This window comes from Molothrus ater, chromosome 21, assembly GCF_012460135.2.
Source record: "Molothrus ater isolate BHLD 08-10-18 breed brown headed cowbird chromosome 21, BPBGC_Mater_1.1, whole genome shotgun sequence".
In the NCBI taxonomy this organism is placed as follows: domain Eukaryota; kingdom Metazoa; phylum Chordata; class Aves; order Passeriformes; family Icteridae; genus Molothrus; species Molothrus ater.
This window is the reverse complement of record NC_050498.2, coordinates 4,851,177-4,873,280: the sequence shown is the minus strand read 5'-3', so window position 1 is coordinate 4,873,280 and position 22,104 is coordinate 4,851,177. Positions and strand designations below refer to the sequence as shown.

The window sequence follows — 22,104 nt, the reverse complement described above, 5'->3', positions numbered from 1 at the left end:
TTATAGACATTTCTCCCCTTAAAAATCAACTTCATCCAAAACTGACAACAAGAGAGTGGCTCTGCAGAAACTTGGGGCATTTGGGAGGGTGTTTAATAGAAAAGCTTCAAACTATTATTTGTACTTTGGGGATTTGGTTTGTGAGTATTTTTACTCCCCATATTAATAGTTCCTGGTTTTCTTTCAAGCAGATCCAACTATTTACTTATCCACCGTCAGAGCAACAAGAATCTCTCCTAACTCAGTTAAAAGAGTTATTTGTGACAACATTGTGATTTTAATGAGAACATGTTTCTTTAATTACACCTGAGTCACTTAGAGGTGGTGCAATGAGTTGAGGCTTACAGACAAGAAAAAAAGGAAAAATACTAATTGAAGATGTTTAATTATTTCTTTGCTTGGTAAATACACACAGGAAGGAAGAGCAGGGATATTGATGCCTGTTATTTTTATAACTCTTGAAAATAAGTCAAACTGTTCTTATAAGTCAGTCAAACTGTTCTTATAAGTCAGTCAAACTGTTCTTATAAGTCAGTCAAACTGTTCTTATAAGTCAAACTGTTCTTATAAGTCAAACTGTTCTTATAAGTCAGTCAAACTGTTCTTATAAGTCAAACTGTTCTTATAAGTCAAACTGTTCTTATAAGTCAAACTGTTCTTATAAGTCAAACTGTTCTTATAAGTCAAACTGTTCTTATAAGTCAAACTGTTCTTATAAGTCAAACTGTTCTTATAAGTCAAACTGTTCTTATAAGTCAAACTGTTCTTATAAGTCAAACTGTTCTTATAAGTCAAACTGTTCTTATAAGTCAAACTGTTCTTATAAGTCAAACTGTTCTTATAAGTCAAACTGTTCTTATAAGTCAAACTGTTCTTATAAGTCAAACTGTTCTTATAAGTCAAACTGTTCTTATAAGTCAAACTGTTCTTATAAGTCAAACTGTTCTTATAAGTCAAACTGTTCTTATAAGTCAAACTGTTCTTATAAGTCAAACTGTTCTTATAAGTCAAACTGTTCTTATAAGTCAAACTGTTCTTATAAGTCAAACTGTTCTTATAAGTCAAACTGTTCTTATAAGTCAAACTGTTCTTATAAGTCAAACTGTTCTTATAAGTCAAACTGTTCTTATAAGTCAAACTGTTCTTATAAGTCAAACTGTTCTTATAAGTCAAACTGTTCTTATAAGTCAAACTGTTCTTATAAGTCAAACTGTTCTTATAAGTCAAACTGTTCTTATAAGTCAAACTGTTCTTATAAGTCAAACTGTTCTTATAAGTCAAACTGTTCTTATAAGTCAAACTGTTCTTATAAGTCAAACTGTTCTTATAAGTCAAACTGTTCTTATAAGTCAAACTGTTCTTATAAGTCAAACTGTTCTTATAAGTCAAACTGTTCTTATAAGTCAAACTGTTCTTATAAGTAAGTCTTGAAAATAAGGCAAACTTATTGAGTTGTTATTGTTCAGAGGAAATTTAGGAGCTGAACTTCAGACTCGCTTTGTGAGTGATCTCCATATAAATTCCAAGTTTTACACTTAGCTTACCTAAAATAGAAAGTAAGAATGGCTGGTAATTGTTGGGACCACAGTGAGAAAAACCTCCATTATTTCAGCTAAAAAAAAAGGCAATATTTTCCCTTAAAAGCCAGCCAATGATACATCAATAAATCAGGTTATATCTTAATGCACACTACATAAAGCCCAACCATCCTGCAGGAGGAAGGATGACAAAATGCTCTGTCAGACTCAGTTTTTTCCCTGGAGTTGTGACCTTGGAAAGGTTCTCTCTCCTCTTCCAGCCCTCACCCCCGAGCCTCCCCTGCTCTGGCCACTTTCCAGCCAGGTCAGCCCTGCAAGGTTCAGGCACAGGCAAGAACAGCCAGGGAAAAAGGAAAACAAACTGTTTGCTTTGCCTCCTTTCAGCCCCAGTGACAGCAGAGCCTCCCTGCACCATCAAAGGCTTAACAAGAGAGATTAACTTGTAAATATTTGCTTACAAGTGTGTCCCTTTGTAAACCACAGTAATACCCCAAATATCCCCTTTTCTGCAATGGAAAATGCTGCACCCTTGGCATTACTGAAATCCAGTACCTGCAGCCAAGGCTGGGAGAAGAAAAGTGAATTTTTCAGCTCTCAAGAATGCTCAAATGAAAGGAATCTACATTACTAACAGCAAGTGACTTCAGAGAAATTAATCTGTTCACAAACTGCTCCAATGAGTTTGGTTGCATCAGATGTGTCCCCCTCTTGAGTATTTTTGGAGCTCCTGAATAAAGTAATTGCCTGTATATTTTCAGATTTACAAAAATACTTTTGAGGTAAATGTGTTGTAGAAAATTGATTTAAGGGTATCTTGAAAGCAAATGGAGTAAGAGTAACTCAAAGTGGCCTAGGTTGTGTGGCTTCAGAAAAACGCTTTAAATTAAACTTCTCTGTCTAGAAACACACAACACAATCTGCAGGTCAGGGAAACTCCTTTCCTGGGTTTCAGACCTCTCAAATGGTGTTTGAAAATCATAAACTGTGAAATCCTACATAGCAACAATCCCCAAAATATGGCCTCATTTGCTAAAAGAACTTTCTCAAGCCCTGTTATTCCCAAATAAATTGCACAGATTCTGCTGCCACCCCTCCCTGCTGGGAACAGCACAAGTAAAGACAATAAAGACAATTATTAAAAAAATTCATTAATGAGGTTTACTGTATGGTAGGAATGGTCAATGGAGGCCAGTTTTAGGAGAATCCTAGAAAAATACAACTGAATTTTAATTGTTTTAGTGTCCTCTCACTTCCAATAAAAAGGCAGCAAGAGATCATAATATAGAAATAGATGTTAGAAACAGCAATGGGTTTCCTGTGAACAAGGAGATTATGCTAAAGTGAAATATGTATTAAATAATCCATCCAGGATAAGGTTGGACCTGATTTAACCACTCTGACTCCACAAAACTGGTGTTTAGATCACATTTAAAGATATGGAAATAGATTTTATTGCTTTTCTGGAAAAGTCACATAATAATAATAATAATAATAATAATAATAATAATAATAATAATAATAATAATAATAATAATAATAATAATAATAATAATAATAATAATAATAATAATAATCTCCATTTAGCTTTTGAAATGCCAAGCCCATGTAGTACAAATTATCATAAAAACCATTTACCGGGCAAACAAAGCTCTTGAGAATAAAAGCATGGGAAGGAAGGACATGGCACCTAAATATTATCCTAAAGGAGAGGTATTCATCAAAGGGGGAAAAAAAGAGAAAACTGGGAGGGAAAAAAAGAATAAAAACAAAAGAAATAAAAAAAAAAGAGGAGGAAAGTGGGAAGAGGAAAAAGGAGGGGGGGAAGGAAAAAAGAAAACAACCAAAGGAGTGGAACAACCCAGCTGTAGATGGCAGCAAATCAATAGTCACCCCTCTGTACACAGACACTGAGAACATCAATTATGCTCAGACAGACTGTGTGTTTTCAGTAGATTTTGTTATCATTTCCACTTTGTCACACAGACTGGACCAAAGTTGACTGAGCAAAGTCTCTGGGAATCAACATTACCCACAATTCTGAAGATCCTGCTCTCATTTCAAGAACTAATTCAAGCAGCAGAATTTTATTTTTTTTTACCCTTAATTATATTATACTTTACTGTAGAGACTGGCTGTTTCAATAGAATAGTCCAGAAACACTAGGGACAAAGAATTTAAGAATTTTGCACTTTGAAAAACAGAGCCCTTCCATAATAACTTAATTGCTTTAGTTCTTAATAACTTAATAACTTTAGTTCTTTATGACTTACAATCATATTTTTTTAAAAGCTTGTGGATCTTAAAGATATGCATCACTTTGATACAACATGATGAATAAAACCATTACTTGTATAACAGAAGATTTTACAGGCATTTTTCTTCCTCTTTGGGGCACTGCAGAACTGTGATGGAGAAGGATGGGGATGGTTTGGGTGACACTGATGGAAAACAGCTTTGATGTAGGCAGGTAAATGTCATTTATTTGAGGGTAACCAATGGCTTGGGTCAGCAGGCTGCCCCCTCCACACAGTGTTCAGGTATAATTTTGTTTTCTAGCATTTTCTTGTATTCCATTTTCCAGAGCATCTTTGTTTGAGAATTCATGTTGCTGTGCTTAGAGGTTCTCCCACATCCCTCCATAACTCTGCCCGCTGAACTTTTCATCTTCTTTACAAGATTCAGGTGGGAATTTGGGCATTTAAAGGTAATTGTGACTCTCTCAATCTCACCAGCTGAATTCATTTACAACCCAGAAACTGCAAAGGGCACAACCAGTGAGGAATCACCCATCCAATTTAGGATTTTACCCATCAGGATAAAAAACCAGGGCCCACAGCAACAGGGCAAGCTCCTGCCTCTAATTCTGGCACCTGCCTGATTTTGTAGAGCTCATAATCTCCCATTACAAAATTAGTTGCTTATTTCACTTCCCAAGAGCAGCTGACCCCAGGCTGGGCTTTTGTCTTGTGACCCCTGGCTCAGGTGAGCCTGGTAAAAACCCCACAGCTCAATATTACCTGGCTCACCTGGCCAAATCCTGGAGAAAAGCAATGGAGAGTTACAGGTTAAACAGGTGTAAAAGTATTAGATAAGCTTTTCAATGTTTAAAACAGAAATAAGTAAGCAAAAAGTGGTTACTGAACTAAGAATCTGGGTAAAAACAAAAGCAACATTAGGAACTACCTACACTTCATGCCAAAAATTATTAACCTGTGCACCTGGAATTATTTAGAGACTAAAAAACCCCAATTCTCAAAGGTGGCAATTCAAACATTCTGTTATTCACACCAGAACTGACATATGAGGACAGGATTAAGTAAAACAAGAATTTCACAGAGGTTAAATACCCCAGAAATACCACAGTTGGTCACAACAGTTCAGGATTTGTCACTGTAAGAAAATAATCATCTGATGGAGGCTGGCAATTCACATGATATATTTGGAGATGTCTTCCAAGTAACAGTCATGTAAAATTGATGTTTCAAGTAATCTCCTGACCAGACTCAGCCTTCCACAGTAGCTGCTCAGGGGGAAACAAACTGAGGCTGAAAATCCTCCAAAACATCTATGAGCAGCAGGTCTGACATGACCTCCTAAAAGCTGTGAGGAGGTAAAGAGTATTTTTGCAATAACAGGTTAAGAACCCTTTCTGAAGTTTCTGCACAACCACTGCTGAATTTTCTGTTCATGTAAAGTTCCCAAACATGAGATCCTTCTTCCCAGAGTCATCTCCCAGTATGCCAAGACAGAAATAGTATTTTAACATTTTTAAATACCAAAAGCCCTAGGGACATTCCTCCAAACATGAAAACATTGTATTGCTTTTTTGCAGCAATTTGATAATTTGCAAAGAAGGCAGAAATGACCCAAAAAGATCTGTCACAACTTCTAAAGTAAAAAAGAAACAGAAGTATCCTCGACTTCATTAGCAATTTTTGGAATCCTTTTCTGCTGCACAGGAGATAACTTTCAAGGGGATATTATGGAAGGTCTAGAGGCAGCAATGAATAGGAAAGTTTAGACAATCCACACTTGTCTCCTGATTTATGGTGGGACTGGCAAGGGCAGAGGAAAAGAGATGCTGGCACAGCCCAAACCAGGGATGCAGGCAGGGTGAAACACAAAATGGAAAGTACATTTCTGAAACAAATTGTTACATTTAACAATTCCATCTTTGTGGCTTTGTTTCTTCTTTTAATGCCAAGAAAGTTGTTACTTCATTGTGGAAACTGAAATTGTGAAATTGAGCTGTACACTGGGTTTTTTATCTAGCTGAAGAACATTCTGCATCCAGGCTGGTTTTCTCCCACAGAACTGTTTTCTTATGGAAAGAGCACAAGGGATGTTTTAGGAACTTCAATGTATCAGTTTGGAGATGCCAGTGCATTCCCTGTCCACCTCAAGGATGTTTCCAGACAAAGCTGCAGTTACTGATCCCTCCCCTCCTGATTTCCAGCTGCCCCCAGAACTGCTGAAGCTTTGAGAAATGTTCACAGACCTCTCTGCTTTTAGAGAGTGCAAAAAGCAACTGAAGGTGAACACACACTGCACAAGCTGTAAGGTTTGTGTGAGGAGGAAACCCAGTGCAGTCTTCCAGCTGGACAGCCCCATCTCCCACAGCAAATCCCTTGGACAGGACAGACCTTCCACAGCTGAGCTCCCTCCATGCCCTTGGGAGCAAGAACCACATCTCAGCTTGGTTACAGCTGCCTGTTCCTACAGTTCAGATACTTGCTTCTAATTCTTTGATCCCTTTTGCATTCTTAGTCAGAGGAAGCAGAAGTTGTTCCTCAGAAACAAAGCTGCAGAAGAGCACCATGGCAGAGAAGGCAGACAAAGAACCAAAAAAATTCATGCAAGATTCTAAAGGAATGTGCTTTCATAGGGGTCCCAGGACAAAGATGAGGATGTAGAACCTAGCAGAGATCCCAATTTCCTCAAACACTGGGCATGTTCAGTGTGCTGTTTTTGAATAAATAAAACTCATGTATTCTGGAAGAGAATAGAGGCTCCAGAATTGTATTTTGTAAAATAATACTTAAAACCTTCCCACAAATGATTTAACTTCTGTATCCTCCTTACTAGAAAGGACTGTTTGCATATCACGTCCCACTATATCTCTTAAAGTAATTACAAGAGGATCTGTTTGCCTCTACATTCCTCTCCCACTGAGTTACCAAGGTGCTCTCACAATGCACTCTGGAAGTGTAGGGTCTTGGGGGTATTTGTCTGTTGCTCCCCTTCTGCTCCACAGAAATAAAACTGGCTTAAAGAAATCCTCCTGAAACCTGTAACATGCCATCAGATGGGGACTGGCAGCTACAGTGAAGAATTTGTCATTTTACTTATAGGAAAAAAAGGAAGGCAGCAGGAAACAAGTTAGGTTTTGTAGTATCAACTTAAGCTTCTAGCAAACAATTGAAAATACGGCCCCAGAATTCCATAAATTTTCTAGATTCTGTACAATTTCCTATACTCTCCATATTCTTGCACTTCTCTCCTTCCTTCTCTTCCCAATAGTTTGCAAAGGGAATCAAGTCACCCTTCAAATTCTTTTACACCTTTTAAAAAGTCCTGCTCCTTCAAAGCTGCCCTCCCCAAATTCTCTTTCCTTCAAACAGAAGTGACTTGTGCCCCACAAAGCCTCCTCAGGGCAGCAGATAAACAACACTGCCTCTTCCCCAGGAGTCCCTCCTGCTCCCCCTGTCTGGGCCAGCATCCCCAGGATGTTTAGTGATTATCACTGTGAGAAGATGTTGAGATGTAATGGACATGAGATAAGGGGGGAGGAGTGAGGGAAGGAGCAGCACTGGTTTGAAGAAGCCTTTCCATGGCCACAGCCTCAAACCATGGTAGCCTTGGGGGGTTAAAGGTGATTTTTGCAGAGCCTGCACAGCTTCTGCCCTCCAGGGACTGCCCAGAGCCTGGGGGAGCCCTCCCACCCAAAGCCCAGCTCCAACACCATTTCCAACACCAAACCATCCACGTCTTCCCTGCCAGGCTCTCACCCTGCTGGTACTTTCCCTTCTCCCCTCCCTCCTGACCCCTCAGATCCCACACAAATGCACTTCCAACTCTTTCCCAGGCTCTACAAGCCTTTTCCAAAGCACAAGCTTTTCTCCAGTTGTCCACTCTCCTTAATCCCCACAAGTCCTGGCACTTCCACCTTCTCAGGCTTAAGATGAATGAGAATCTGAGGTGCCAAGGGATTTGCAGACAAGTCCTGCTCTGCTCTCTGGGGTGTTTATGTAAGCCCAGAGAAGTGCCCTTTACAGCAGAGCCAGGCTGGGTGTGACAGAGCATCACCAAGAAAAAACCCTGGGCCTGCCACAGAGAGACAGAGCCCCTGAGAGCAGAGCAGGACAGACCCCAAAGAGCTGGATCCCAGTGAGTAGGACAGACCCCAAAGAGACCCCTGGATCCCAGGGATCAGTGTCTCTGAGCAGGTAAACCCCAAAGAGCTGGATCCCAGTGAGCAGGACAGACCCCAAAGAGCTGCATCCCCCAGGGATGCAGGGCAGCATCTGCTGCTGGAGAAGCAGCACTGAAGGTTGGGAGAGCTGCCTGCTGCTTCCCTCCCAGGAAGAGCCTTGGAAGGAGTTGGTGCTGGCATATCAGTTATCTGGAACTGGCTTTGAAATGCCACAACATTCCTGGATGAACAGATTGCTGGCAATCAGCAGGGGGAAAAAAAAAAATACCCAAATCCACAAAACAAACAGAGGAGCCAGCCAGCCCTGAGCACTGCTCTGCTTTCAGCAGGGAACCAAGTGAGATTATCTGTGGGTTTGAGGTGACTGCTCATGAGGAGTTTAAACACTCCCAGCTTCTCACAGATCATATTCACCTCTCCCGGTTTCCCCACTGGTTTTACCCCTGCTTTTGCCCCACACCTGTGCTCCATGCACATCCTCCCAGGGGAGCTTGGCTCAGCCCTGACCTTGTTGTGTTTCCAGTGAAATCAACAGTGAAAATGTGATTTTTGATGGAAAAATGAGCATCTTTGAAGTTATGCCCTTGATATAGATTTATTTAGGCAGCAAAATGTCACTTTCTACATCCAAGTGCTCCGAGAGTTTGGATTGGTGAAGAATTTTTTTTTGCAATTCTCCAGGTTTTACATTATTATATAATTTAGAGCAAGCCTGTCTGAAGGCCAGTGTTGATGCTTCCTCTAAAAACATCAATCCACATTTCAGTATTTACAGAATGCAAAAGCTCCCTGATGGGGAAAACATCAGAGATAAGCAGATAAGGACCTGGCAATAAATACAAGAAAATTATAGAAATAGACCATTAAGAAGAAATCATCACTTCCACGTGCCTAAGAGCACCTACTAGAGCAAGGGACTGGGATAGCTTTTTTCCTTACCTCTGGAGTGTTTTTCTTGAACTCACGACTTTGCTCAATAAGTTTTTTCCTGGACTGCTCACTTTCATCTTGCCGGTTCGCCAATATTGTTGCTGTGGTATCGAGCTCCCTCTGTAAAGGAAAAGAAACATAAACAAAATAAACAACACAAACAAAAAACCCACCAAAAAAAAACCACCAAAAAAAACCCCCAAAAAGGTAAAAAAAAAAAAATTCAGTCAGAGCTCTGTTCATCACAGAAGTAGAAAAATTCCCAAATGGGAATATGGAGATGGAAGGGAGAGGGAGCAGCACAGAACAAGCACCAGGCTTCCAGAGATCTGACCTCCTGAATAACAGCAAATGAAGGGCTACAGCCTTTTGGATTCCATCTTGCACACAGAACATCACCATTTTTCTCAACACTGGCTCCACCCCAGCATCACACAGCACAGGAGCAATGGCACACAATACACACCTCCTAATAAATTCCCACATCCAGTGAAGATTACAGATCTTGGACATATTCAAACCAGGTTTATTTTCACCTGCCTGCTCTTTTTAAAGGTACTGGTTTTCCCCATTTTGAGTTATCCTGCTATAAAAATCTATTAATTCAAATATTGGTTAACCTTATACTGATTCTGGACTGGTTACACATCAATCACTCTTAATTTCCTATGACGTGCTGTATATAATTCCATATATTCCACTGTGTGTGTGTGTATATGTATGTGTATATATATATATATATTTTCCACTGCCGTGCCCTTTTCTATTTAAGTCTTGCCTTATTTGAATACAAAATTATCTTTTTGGAATCTATTCCTCCAAGGTTATTAGCAGGTATGTCCATTTCTTCTCCAAAACATCTCTTTTTTTAAGCACCTGATGAATGCCAGATTATCTTCCAACAGTTTCTGCTAAGCTGAAGCACAGCTCCCACTGTTTTCCAGCTTTTTCCAAGGGTTTTATCCCCATCCCAATTCCTCCACTCAGTGCTGTGCCTCCAAATGTCACCATAATAGATTGAACGGGTCACTTATCAGTGCATAAACCAACAACACTCAATCTTCTGTGTCACTTTGTGCTGCTTCTGCAGTATTTCCACATAGTATGAAAAAAATAAAGGCAAACCTCTCCATTCAGCTACAGACATTGCTCCCCAAGTCACTGGGAGAATCAAGAATTCATAAATTTGGCACTGCTTTATCCCCTTATTAATTCAAAAAGAGAAAAACCTGGCTGTGAGAAAAGTTCATGAAAAGTGAGAACAACATGCTAGAGCAAGACTACCTTCACCTCATCCCTCCAACCTGCCTGCAAAACCCCCAATATTCTCCAGTTTTCTACCAGAAATTTGCCACACTTCTGGAATCTGTTCATTACTCAACCATCTGTAAGGGACCAAAAGCACAAGCCTGGGACCTCCTGTCAGGTCTAATACCAGACCCCAAATGGGAGGTCAAGTTGCTGACTTGTTACTAGATACAAATATTACCATCTAAATACTCTGAAAACACCCAATTCCTAATTTTGGATACATTTTTGAATGTATAAATCCTGGATGGATGCAGATGTGTCTTATGGAACTCCACAGTTTGACCTCTGGATGGAAAATAAAAAACCTTTTGAGCTCCCAACTCAAGAGGACCAATATTTCTTTCCTCATTTAAGTTTATTAACACAAAATTAAGATTTTTTAAATAAATATATGGACCATAGTTATCCTAATACTTGGAAACCAGCTCAATATGACAAATGGATTTGAAGCCAAGCAGCATGCTGGAACCAGTGACCTAAATATTGTCACTGAAATGCTTAAAAATCCTTCTATATCTGACTTTGGGTAAAGAAACAGGGCAATATGTCCACCAGATCTTGGTTTGGAATTCTGTAACATATGTGAAATCTATTGCAGAAAAGTGGGAAATACTTAACAGTTGGATAAACCACATTTGAAATTCATCCCAGCTAAGTTTATGCAAGAAAAAAGAGCAACAGAAACCAATGTGGTTAAGCAGAACTATAAAGAGCAATATAACGGCTAAGCAGAAGGCTTTTAAAAAATATAAACAATCTGGTACGGCCAGAAACATGGAAAACTATATTTAAAAAGGAAGCACACATTTAGAGCCAAGCAAAGAAAACACAAATCATGAAGTAAGAGGGAATTTCAGTGGAGCAAAGAACCAAGTGTTTGGTTTCTGGTATCAATCCCTAGCAAGGAACCTGAGCAATGGAGGTTTTAAAGACCTGTGCTTCCAAGTTTAGAGACAAGAAAGAAAAAGAACTGGATAAAAAAAAGGAATAAATTCCATATTTTGTGCTACCATGAAGAGTCAGGGAGCAAATGACAAAGGACTTTCCCACCTCACTGCCTGATTGATACCAGTGTCACGGTGCACTTACACCAGGCTCCTTCCTTTCACCTTCTGAATTCCTTCTGGGACAGGTCTGGTCATTCCTCCCCACAAAACATTTCCTCCTGCGGCACACCAGGCACAGCTCACACTGCACTGAGCTGTCTCACTCTGGAGCTCCACATCTTGCACTGATGGGCAGCTGAGAGTGTGAGATGCAATTCCAGCTGAGGAGCAGCGGGTATCTAACCCCATGATCTGATACAAAAGAAGGTATTAAATCTTCAAGCCGTGTCATAGGTAATAAGACCCAAATCAAAACTGTTTGGAAAATTGCTAATCTTTTCTTCCTTACTTGATCTGAACAGTGTACAATGCAAGTTTCATTTATTTAAACCTAATAATAGATACAGGTTTACAACCCACAAGGACTAATGACAGATTTTTCATACTTTTGTGATTTAATCTTATGAGATAGCCCAATCTTAAAAAAAAAATTTAATGTGGCCAATGCATTATTTCTGCAAGCAAGCTCATTTTAAGGAGCAAATAGTAATAACATCAATATTTCAGACCTGAGTACTTTGTAACACTCAGACATAAACACTTCCCCAAGCTTTGCAATCACTCTCTAAGTAGATAACAAGTAAAAGGAGACATAATTCTGCACAGAGAGAGGTGTGTTGGAGAGTCAAAAAGAGGAGCCCTTGTCTCAGTATCATCCTTCATCCCTCCTTTGAAATCAAAAGGACTCCAATGAAAAGCAAACAAAAACCAGGGCTCAAAGGTGTTGCAGCAGTGACCTGGCTGTGGAAAGGATTCAAAGCCTGGAAGCTTCAGTTCTGAAGCTGATGATTCAACACTGGCTAATGAACTTTGTGGCCCAAAAAGAGCCACCTGCAGAAAGGGAGCCACTGCTTGGAGCACATTTGAGAGAACAAGCAAGACCATTATCCCTCCCCCTGCCCCAAAGTCCCATCGATTTAGGGCAGGCACAGTTCAGAGATAACTAAAGAACTCTCTCCAGGGTTTCTACTTTGACCCATTTCAGTAAATTTACTGGGGGTGGGAGGGAGGCAGTGGGAGGAGAGGAGACAAGAAAGTCTTATGCTCCTAAGTGTGGGAGTCATTAGAAACAGTCCCCAGAAAACAAACATTAAAGGTTTTCTTTCAGGCAGTATAGAAATAAAAATCTAAAACTAGGAGGGTCAATTCCACTATGCAGTGTAACAACAATCACCTTGGCGTGAATTTATGTCCTCTTTTATAGAAATAAAAAATCTAAAACTAGGAGGGTCAATTCCACCATGCAGTGTAACAACAATCACTGTGCTCTCTTAACTCAGAACTTCCAGGCCCTGCTGGGCTCCCTGCTCATCCTGCCTCTGTCACCCCAGGGTGAAGCTGGCTGCCAGGGACCCAGCAGAGCAGAGGGGTCCTACTGAAAACATCTCACCCTTCCCCTCCCACCTTCTGCCCTGAGCCAGCTCCCTGTGCAGGGCCAGCTGTGCCCACGGGAGTGGCACCATTGCAGCAGGGAGGTGGGAGAGCTGTGGAATCCCCCTTTGGGCACCAGCCTGCAATTAGCACGACCCCGAGTAATTATGAAACTGCAGGCTCATTGCAGGCGAGCTTCAAGGCTGTTTTCCTTTGCTGCTGACATGTCTTTGCCTACCAGATGCATTCTTTGATAATCACCCAGCAGCAGGTCTGCACCACTGACCAGTTAAACACAACAAGGCCTGTCCTTTCCATAAGAAGAGATTCAAGTCAGCTCTTCCATTCCTGAGACCTGGGAGCTGCTGGGTGGCTGCTCTCAAAGGTGAATCCTAAAAATTACTCACTTAGGAAAACAATTTTGGAAAGAAATTGAACTTGCTTGGCTATTATGAAGTTTCTGTTCCCTCACCCACTTCTACCAGTTACTGGCCACTGCCCTGCCATGGGCATTTCACAAACAAAGAAACCACCACACTTGAGCATCCCAATTCCCCCAAAAGCTGCTCCAACAACCAGAACTAGTCCTCAGTCTCTGCTTTGAGCCAGTACTCCCATGGCCCACATGGAAGAAGTGACAAAAACCTGTAATAACCATCTCTAAGTGCTATGACATTAACTGTATCCCAAACTTTTGTTATTCTCCCATATTTAAATGTTTAATCCTTGCTGCATTTACCACAAAGCTCCTACAGTGGAGCAAGAAACACATATCACAACTATAAGACAAATTGATTATTTATTCCCTGGAATGCAAAGCCTAAGCTGTGCCTTTGAAAGCCTTAAGCATGGCTGCAGAGATTAACAGGACACCAAAAAGAATTTTTTCATAGAAAAGGTGGTCAAGCATTGGAATGGGCTGCCCAGGGAGGTGGTGGAGTCCCCACCCCGGAAAGGTTGAAGAAGCAACTGGACATGGCACTCAGTGCTCTGGTTGAGTTGGATTTGATGATCTCAGAGGCCTTTTCCAACCTTAATGATTCTGGGATTCACCATAAACTCATTTTACTTATTACAATGAGCAACATAAACCACAACTTCATGTAGATCAGGAATTTTCTACCAGTAAATGCAGCATTAACCACTTCCCCTGAAATCCTGTTTCTGTGTACTTAAGGTATTTCCCTTTATCACCAGTTCAATCAGTTCCCCAGTCTACTGATAATCTGCTACTGAAAGGAATTTTCAGAAGTTTCATTTCTGTTTTCATCCTCTCACAGGAGTGCATTTGTCAGATATATCAAAGCTCTCAATGTAGCTTTTTGCAATTTTTAATTTCCTATTAAAGGAAAATTTCCTGGTGCCAGGATGACACCAATGTAGAAGCATCTGGCACAACTCTGCACACTCCCAGCCTACTTGTCTTGGGGAAATTTTACATTTCCCTGACTGCTCCATGGGGCAACCCACCCTTCGGTCTCAAAACTCCATCATTTGCACCTATCCAGAAATCAACACACCAATTATGTAAGTATTTCAAAATAGTTCAGAAATTATAAACTGCTTTGCAAGCTTGGTGTGTTACTCTGGAAAAACAAAGCCATGTTCACCTGATAAAGCTCTAGATTATGACTGGGGGAGAAACCACAGAGCTGACACTGGGAATTTTCATTAATGTCTGTTTTGACTGTAAAAGGCCAGCCCCAATTCTGAGCTGAAAGTGCTTAGAAAGGTAAAACATTGTAAGGATTCTGTGAGCAGAGTTTGTGCGAGCCTTGGTGTAAAGCCTCTCTCTAAAACAAGCAAAAGGAAAGACCAAACAGTTCAACAGGAGAGCAACATCTCAAAAACCAGGATCCCATCTTACACCTCAGCAGTAATTGCTGAACAAATAACAAAGAGCAGAATACCTGTAATTTACACTCCCATGGGAAGGAAAAAAATAGTAAAAACCCACAAGCATTAAAACACATTTCTTAGAAAGCATTTTGCCACTTGGCAAACTGATGCAAGTACCTTTCACACGCAGAATTAGTTAGAAAATTTCAATAAACACATTTTATTCCGCATACTGAAGTAATTTGACTCCAAAGAAGTTTTTAAACAAGCTTTAACTGGAACAAATTTAGGGCTCTACTCAATGCTTTTGGGACAGGGAGTCAACGTGTGTGTGGTGGCCACTGCATAAGAACAAAGGGCAAGAACAGAGGTGCCAATGGAGCCATCAATAAAATTATCTTAATTAGCAGGCTACTAAAAAACAAACAACAACAACAACAAAAAACAACCCACAAAAAAAAAGTAAAAAGAAAGGGTGTTGTGGCTTTGTCTGCTCACAACAAGAACAGCCACTGCCACAAATGCAGGCAGAGCCTATCAAACTATCTTGCAAGAGGGGAAAGGTAGCACTGGCTTTTCAAAAGGAGCTGCAATCAGCAGAAAGAAGCCACACAGATATTGATGCCAGCAATAAATGCACTGTGAGAGAAAAGCTTGGCAGTGCCAGAGTTGAGATGATTATTCCTGTCTTTTCTTCTACACCTTGAATTCAGAACTTTTTAGAAAATGTAAAGAACTGGAGACTATCCAATGCCAAAGGTCTGTACTGAACAAACCTTTTCTCTCACTCAAGAAAATAATGAAACACTGCCTATTTGTCTCAAAAGGTAGTTTTACTTCTTCCAGCATTACTTACTCTCTTTCCATCCTCCTCAAACCCAGGTGCAGAATGACTGCACAAGTCCCAGGCATGAGGCTCTCCAGCCCTGCTCACAGTGGCACCAGAGGGGTGATGTGAAATAAGAAATAAGGCTCAGGCTTCATTCACAGCACCCTCAACCTTCACCCCAAAGTTCTCTCCTGCTGCTGCTGCTCAGTTTCTACCCCACAGTATCACTAATTCCTTTGTTCCCACCAGGTCCACCCTCCCCTCAGCCCTCCAGCAGCACCACTCACCTTGAGCACTGGGTGAGCTAAAACCCACCTGGGAGGGTGGATTTTCCCAGAGGCAGCAGCACTCCCTGCCCTCTGCATCCCCAGCCTTGCCCCAGAAATTCCACAGTGTGAAACCACCAGCTTCCATCACCTCACCCAAGACCCACAGTTGGGGCTCAATACCCAGCAGGAATCTGTCAGCAAACCCACTCCACAGTTCCTTAAAACTCTGCTTGATTTTGCATTGCACTTCATCACACTTTGGACATAAATTCCTAAAAAGTGAAATTTGTGAGTGTAAGAGTGAGTGTTTGCTGGGGAGGGGGCTCCCTAGGTTTTGCAAGCACAGCACATCCCCAGCCAGCCACAGCTCCCATCCTGCTGGGGAGCTGCCTACAGCTTCACCCACTTCCCACAGCACCATTTCACACTCTTCCACTTAAAAACAAAAGTTCAGACCCGTTGCTTCAATACCCACAACAGAAAAAAACCAAAAAGTAATGAGTTAATTTAAGTGTTGCTGCAGTGAGGCTCCCCAGAAGGGAGGATTTCAGATGGATATAGCAAGGGGACAGTGGGAAGTGGTGAGGGCTGCTCCAGCTTGGAGCAATCTGCTCACCCACCATGCACTGGCTGTGGTGTAAAATCACAATACAACCCTGTGAACACCTGCTCAACTGCCCTGTGCTGGCTTTCTACAGCTAAAATTAAGTTCATCGTGTACATGCTGGTTAATCACTGTGAAAGAAACAAAAAAAATGCCTTAGCTTAATATGTGTGACTTTGAGGGCAGCTACAGGGCAGTGGGGATTCAAACTGCATCTTCTTCTGCCAAATGAAATAAATTATGGGGAACCAAAGGAAAAACTCACTGCTGCTTGCACAGCCCTTGCCTGGGCAACACCCAGTGCCAAATCCATCTGCTTGGTCTGCTGTGTGGCTGGTTGATCAGAGGCTGACCAAAGCACAAAGGCAGTGGCCATGCTGACCACAGCTCTGACCACACCACAGCAGCCAACTACCCATGGCTGAAGGGGCCACAGAGAACATAAAAACCAGTCTGGAGATGATGGTCTCAGCAGGCCAGGCTGCCCTTCCCCTCCCCTCCACTTCTGTCACTGGCAGCAGGGACAGGAGGAATGTCCCCTGTCCCCTCCTCAGCCCTCCACACACACAGGGAATGGAGAGGGACACTGAGGGAGAACAGACAGCTCCACCGTGTTCTTATCTTACTGCAGAAGTTCCACACCTTCTTGGTGATTGCTCATGGGCAGCTCCACACAGCACTGACTCCTTCTTCCTCACAGCACAGCCAACAAACCTCAACTCTCTCCTCACCCAGCTACCCCACTCTTTTTTAGCACTCATCCTCATTGGACACAGCTGTGGCCTGTTAAGGGCAGGCCTGTTCCTAATCTTTGATAATTAGTGCAGCTGCAACTCCTCAGGGGTGAGATTACCTTCTGCACTATCTATTTTCTTACATTCTATCCCTCCACACCACCACGTTTGTGATCCCAGCAAACTGGGAGCCAGGAGATGCACAGCACCCATGAACCAACCATCAAACACCTTCACTGTGCTCCTGATCCCAGCAAACCACACAGGAGGTGCACAGCACCCATCAACCACAAATGAAGTTTTTTGGTAGACGATTTTAAAAAGAGCTTTGGGCCTTAAGTTGGAAAAACATATAAAAGAAAAGGCAATTAACTACTACTTAATAAAACTACTAAATGCACTACTCTTGCCATTTGTCTGAAGCCCAAATGCAGCAGCCCATGCTCTGGCAGGAAGGAGATTATTCTGCCATTTTGTAATAACACACCTTCAGCAAATGTCTTACTTCCAAGAAAGATCAGATTCATAAGCTGCATTAAATAATTCTTTTGACCACAGATCAAAGTAAAACCTAGTCTTAAAGGAGTGGTTTAAGTATCATAAAGTTCAACTCTTTAACTAAGCTCTGTTACATCATTTAAAGGATTGAGTTACTCTGGTTTCCAGCCTGAGCTGTGCTGGTAAATGAAGCATGACCAGGCTTTAAGCAAGACACGTCCTGTAACACAGCCCAGGATTTATAACTTGCTATACAGGGTGCCACCAATAAATCAATAATATATACACACACACAGGTGTGTTTCAGTGTGAGTTCTGGGAACGTGCTGTTTGAAAAAGAAAAAAATAAACAAACTCAAGGTTTTTATTATTATTCTAAAGGAAAACGAACTCGTTGCTCAGCTTTTAGTCAACTTCTCCCAACTCCTAACTATGCTGTCTTCTAGAACAAAAATTCACAATTTTTATTTGATTAAATGTGTTATTAATTTTAATTTTTTAAACAAGGGTAACCATTACAGACTGAGTCCATTCCAGCCACCACTCAATAATCCTTCTACAATGTCTACAAATGCAATTTCCAATCTCAAAGCTACTTCAGCCGTTTCCTAACATTGGGATATAAAATATTTACCAACAAAAGTATAAATACACACTGAAAAAGCAACCTAAAAATACTTTTAAAACCACATTTCAACAAAGTAATTCCTTCAGGGATGGGAAAAAATTACCACGGACTTGAACTAATCACCTCGTGTTTTGCTCCCTTTTCATGTTTTTGGGCATTGCAGAAATGGGATAATGGATGAATAAACTATCCTACCATGACAAATATGGTTTGGAAAGATGGGGCTAGGCATAACTTGGAATTTTTTGTTGTTATAAGTTTAAAATCCTAAACCACAGGCATGTGCACTAGGGAAAACCTATAAAATATATAATGGAAATGCTTCCCTTCTAGCAGGCCCAATTTCACCTCCCCTTTTACTGCTGATCCAGGGACACATTTAAATTCTGATTTTTTCCTTCACTGGAGGTCTTTGCTCCCTGCTCAGCAGCCCCATGGAGCAGTGGGCACGGGACAGGGACACAGAGGAAGCTGGATGGGGAACTTGTGTTAAGAAATCAGTAGTAACAAAAACAAGATCAGAAGAAAATTACTGGCAAATGAAATTGCTGTTTGATAAACAATTTAAGCAGGAAAAGTATTTGGCAGAGGGTTTCCAGGGAACGGTCCTTGACTCCTGACTAACATGCTTCCTCCCTTGGTCTGAGTTTGTTGACTTTCTGGGCACTGCTGTAAGGTTTAGGCAGTTTCCCATGATGGGAAAAAATACAGCTTTTTTTGAGAAGTTGTCTGTGAATGCAATTGGTGGATGTTTTCTAAAAAATTATAGATATAAATAGGAAACAAGAAAGCAACAAATTCTTTATTTAGGCTTTTCCTACTACTAAAAAGTCCCATTTAGGCATCTTAGTGTCCTTTCTGATCTAAATCCCAAACACTGACTCAGTTTGGCATGACAACACACGATGAGAAACGTCTATCTGGCATTTAATGCCAATAGCAAACGTGACATATTTTGGACAATTAAAGAGAAGACCAGATTTTGAAGCCTTTCAGAGATTTTTTTACAGCTTTTTCTGTTTAATCTGGATGACTACAGTCCAGCATAAATAGATACCAAGCCCACTTCACACTGAAGTGAAATCAAGAGGCAGAGGCGGTGGAATGCAGAATGCCTTTTCTAGGTGTTTCCCAACAACATATTGCAGTACCTAGTTAAGCTCATTTTCTGTGACATGAAAAGGAAAATAGCAGAATTGACTCATGGAGTAAAATTAGCTGGTGTGCAGTCACAAGGAGGCTGGATTGGAGCTGACAGCAGCCAGAACTGCATTTAACAAAAACTAACATGCTTCATGCTAATAATGGTGCTGGTTCAGAGCCACAAGGACTATTCTCTGTATTTTTAACATGGACTGACTGTTTTTAAATCAACATTTCTAATAGCATACCCTAAACTGTACATCAGGAAATATTTAAAGACCTTCCAGAAGTGATGCATTAAGAAAGGCATTTATAAAATAGTTTTTAAACACTGCAAATCTGGCATTTCCAATCAGGAGATGCCTCCAAGCCATGGACAGCCAATATCTATTTGCTCCATGATCACAACTAAGGTAGACAGGACAGCTGAAACACTTTTTTAACCAAGCAAAAAAAAAATGTTTGGTGATAATTTACAGAATTCCTCCACTATTCACTGTAACAAATCACCCTAGAATGAAAACAACAGATTTAGCTGCAGTGGCACTGTCAACCTCGCCATGATACACTGGCACTAAAAAGTCCTTAATTTTGGCTATCAAATACAATTTCAATTTCTTGCACTTTAGGGCAGTAAAAACAATTCTGTGAAGACTCTGTGTTTACAATCCCGCAGTAAAGAATGCAGCTGTCTCAATCAGTGCTGATTGTCTGTTAATTAGCTCAGTTTTACAAGCTGATGGAACAGATTACTTCATTCCCTCCCCACGCTCAGAAAGAAACTACAAATACAGTTCTCTCCAATAGAGTAATTTTTGCTTCCTATCAGTTTGGGGAGGTAGATGATGTACCAGGGACACAAGTGATCTCGTTACCAAGAAATCATTTATGTTTGTGTCTTTGCCAGGCACTCTGTCATACAGCAATTTTCAGTCCATATTTAAATACACACACATCTCTCTATCCTCGATGAAAACTGAAATAAAGAGAACCACTTCCTGATAAAATGGAAATACCTCCCCTCTCTTTTACTGTGGCTGAAACCAAGTAGATGATCTTCAAGGTGCCCTCCAACCCAACTGTTTTATGATTCTAGGATTATCAGAGTCCTTCAGGAACAAAAGTCAGGTCCTCATGAACAATGTCCTATCTATATTATGCATTTAATCACAAACACATTTCTGACCCCAAACTAATACTGAATTTTGTGACACAACAGCAAACTGCAGGTTTTTAGTGAAGAGCCTGAAGTTGATGTTGCCATTCTCCATCCCCATGTGCTTTTTCAGCAAACCACAAATAAATAGCTGGATTACCTCTGAGCTCCTCTCTCAGATTCACTGCCTCTAGTACCTCCATCATTTATCCAGACACTCTTGAAGAGAAGCCAAATTTTAGCTTTCAAATATGCAGACAAGAGGTTGGACACCCTCATCCAAATGCCAGCAAACACTTCTGCTGAGAAAACTGATGGAATACTATAAAGCCCCAGGCCTGACAATATGAAACGGATCCAAAAATGCCTTTTGAGATGACACAACATGCTACACATTGTATCAAACAACAGAGGTTTCACTTTGAAACTGATTTTCTTTCTTGCTCAGTTTAGATCCTTCATGATTAGGAAAAGACGAAAAAAAAGATGTAGCTAAAGAACATTCATGTACTTAAAAGAAAACTCATTTCTGGGTGTACATGTAGCTACTAAGCTTATTGCAAAAGCAGCAAGTGAACAAATATGAAACTCCACAAAACCATGGAATTATCAGACCACCAGAGCTGGGTTTTGGCAGCGTATCTGGGCGATAAGTACAAAGGATAATCTAAATAAAAGAGTAATTTTTTTCTACACAAAGACATCTGTAGACATCTGGTCTAACAGCAACATTCCAGAGTGCCTAAAACCTCTCAAGGATTTTCAGATTTCAGTACACAAAAAAAATGTGAGAATTTAATTTTTGCTTTATGGACAGGCATCCAAAGCAGATGAGTGAGAACACCTTGCAGAAAATTCTCTGATCCACAGAATCAGCACTGGGGGAAGAGAAAGCCTGAAATGCAGCAGTCACCTCAGGTTAGAGATGTAAACCTGGGCAATGAGGGAACCAAGACCAACAACCAGCTAATGCCTGACTATTTCTCCAGCTACAGTTTTTTACTTAAGTTTAGCTAAATCATATTTCTCAACCCTATAAACACTTCTTTCACAACACCTAGCAAAAAGACATTTAGAATATGATCCTGGCTTCCCAAAGTTCTTCTGCAGACCAGAATAAAAATGGAGGGGTGTGTTAGGTTTTGTTGGGAGGTTGGTTAGTTGCCTTTGTATTTTCTGGTTTTATTCTGGTATTTCTTTGGTATGTTTTGTTGTCTGTCCCATTCTGAGAGCTGCCTTACCTTAGACCTGAGGACACCTTGGCTTCGCCTCTACACACCAAACAAAACACCTTGGCTGAACATGCAGCATCAAGTGCTGCATTTACATCCCTGCCTTCTGCTGCTGCTCCAATGCTCCCTTGGCTCTCACGTGCCAGGGCACAGACAGTTACAGCCCTGGGAAGTTTCAGCAGAGTTCCTCTTGAACTGCTGCCATCCCCTTGGCTGCCTGGCATTGCGACACCCCAGTTGCATCCCGTCCCTTCCCACACGGGGAGGAGGCAGAGGTGTGAGAACTGGGGACCAGGCCTTGGGGCTCCAGGGGAATCCAGCCAGGCACCCACAGGAATGTTCAATTCCTGCTAGAAAACAGCAGTTTGGGGAGGGATAGCTGCCTGCTGCTTGATGTAAACACAGCACTGCTGGTGATTCCTCAGCATCATCTCTGGGTGCACGAGTTACGTGACTGGAAATCAACCTTTACTCTTTGTGCTC

General features: G+C 41.1%; 1 protein-coding gene across 1 annotated transcript in view; it reads right to left on the bottom strand.

The window, feature by feature from the left end:
• Positions 1-22,104, bottom strand: part of CUX1 (cut like homeobox 1) — a 242,749-nt gene that overhangs the window by 183,493 nt on the left and 37,152 nt on the right. Inside the window, 1 exon segment of the mRNA XM_054517048.1 lies at positions 8,911-9,021. Coding sequence (XP_054373023.1) covers positions 8,911-9,021 — 111 coding nt within the window.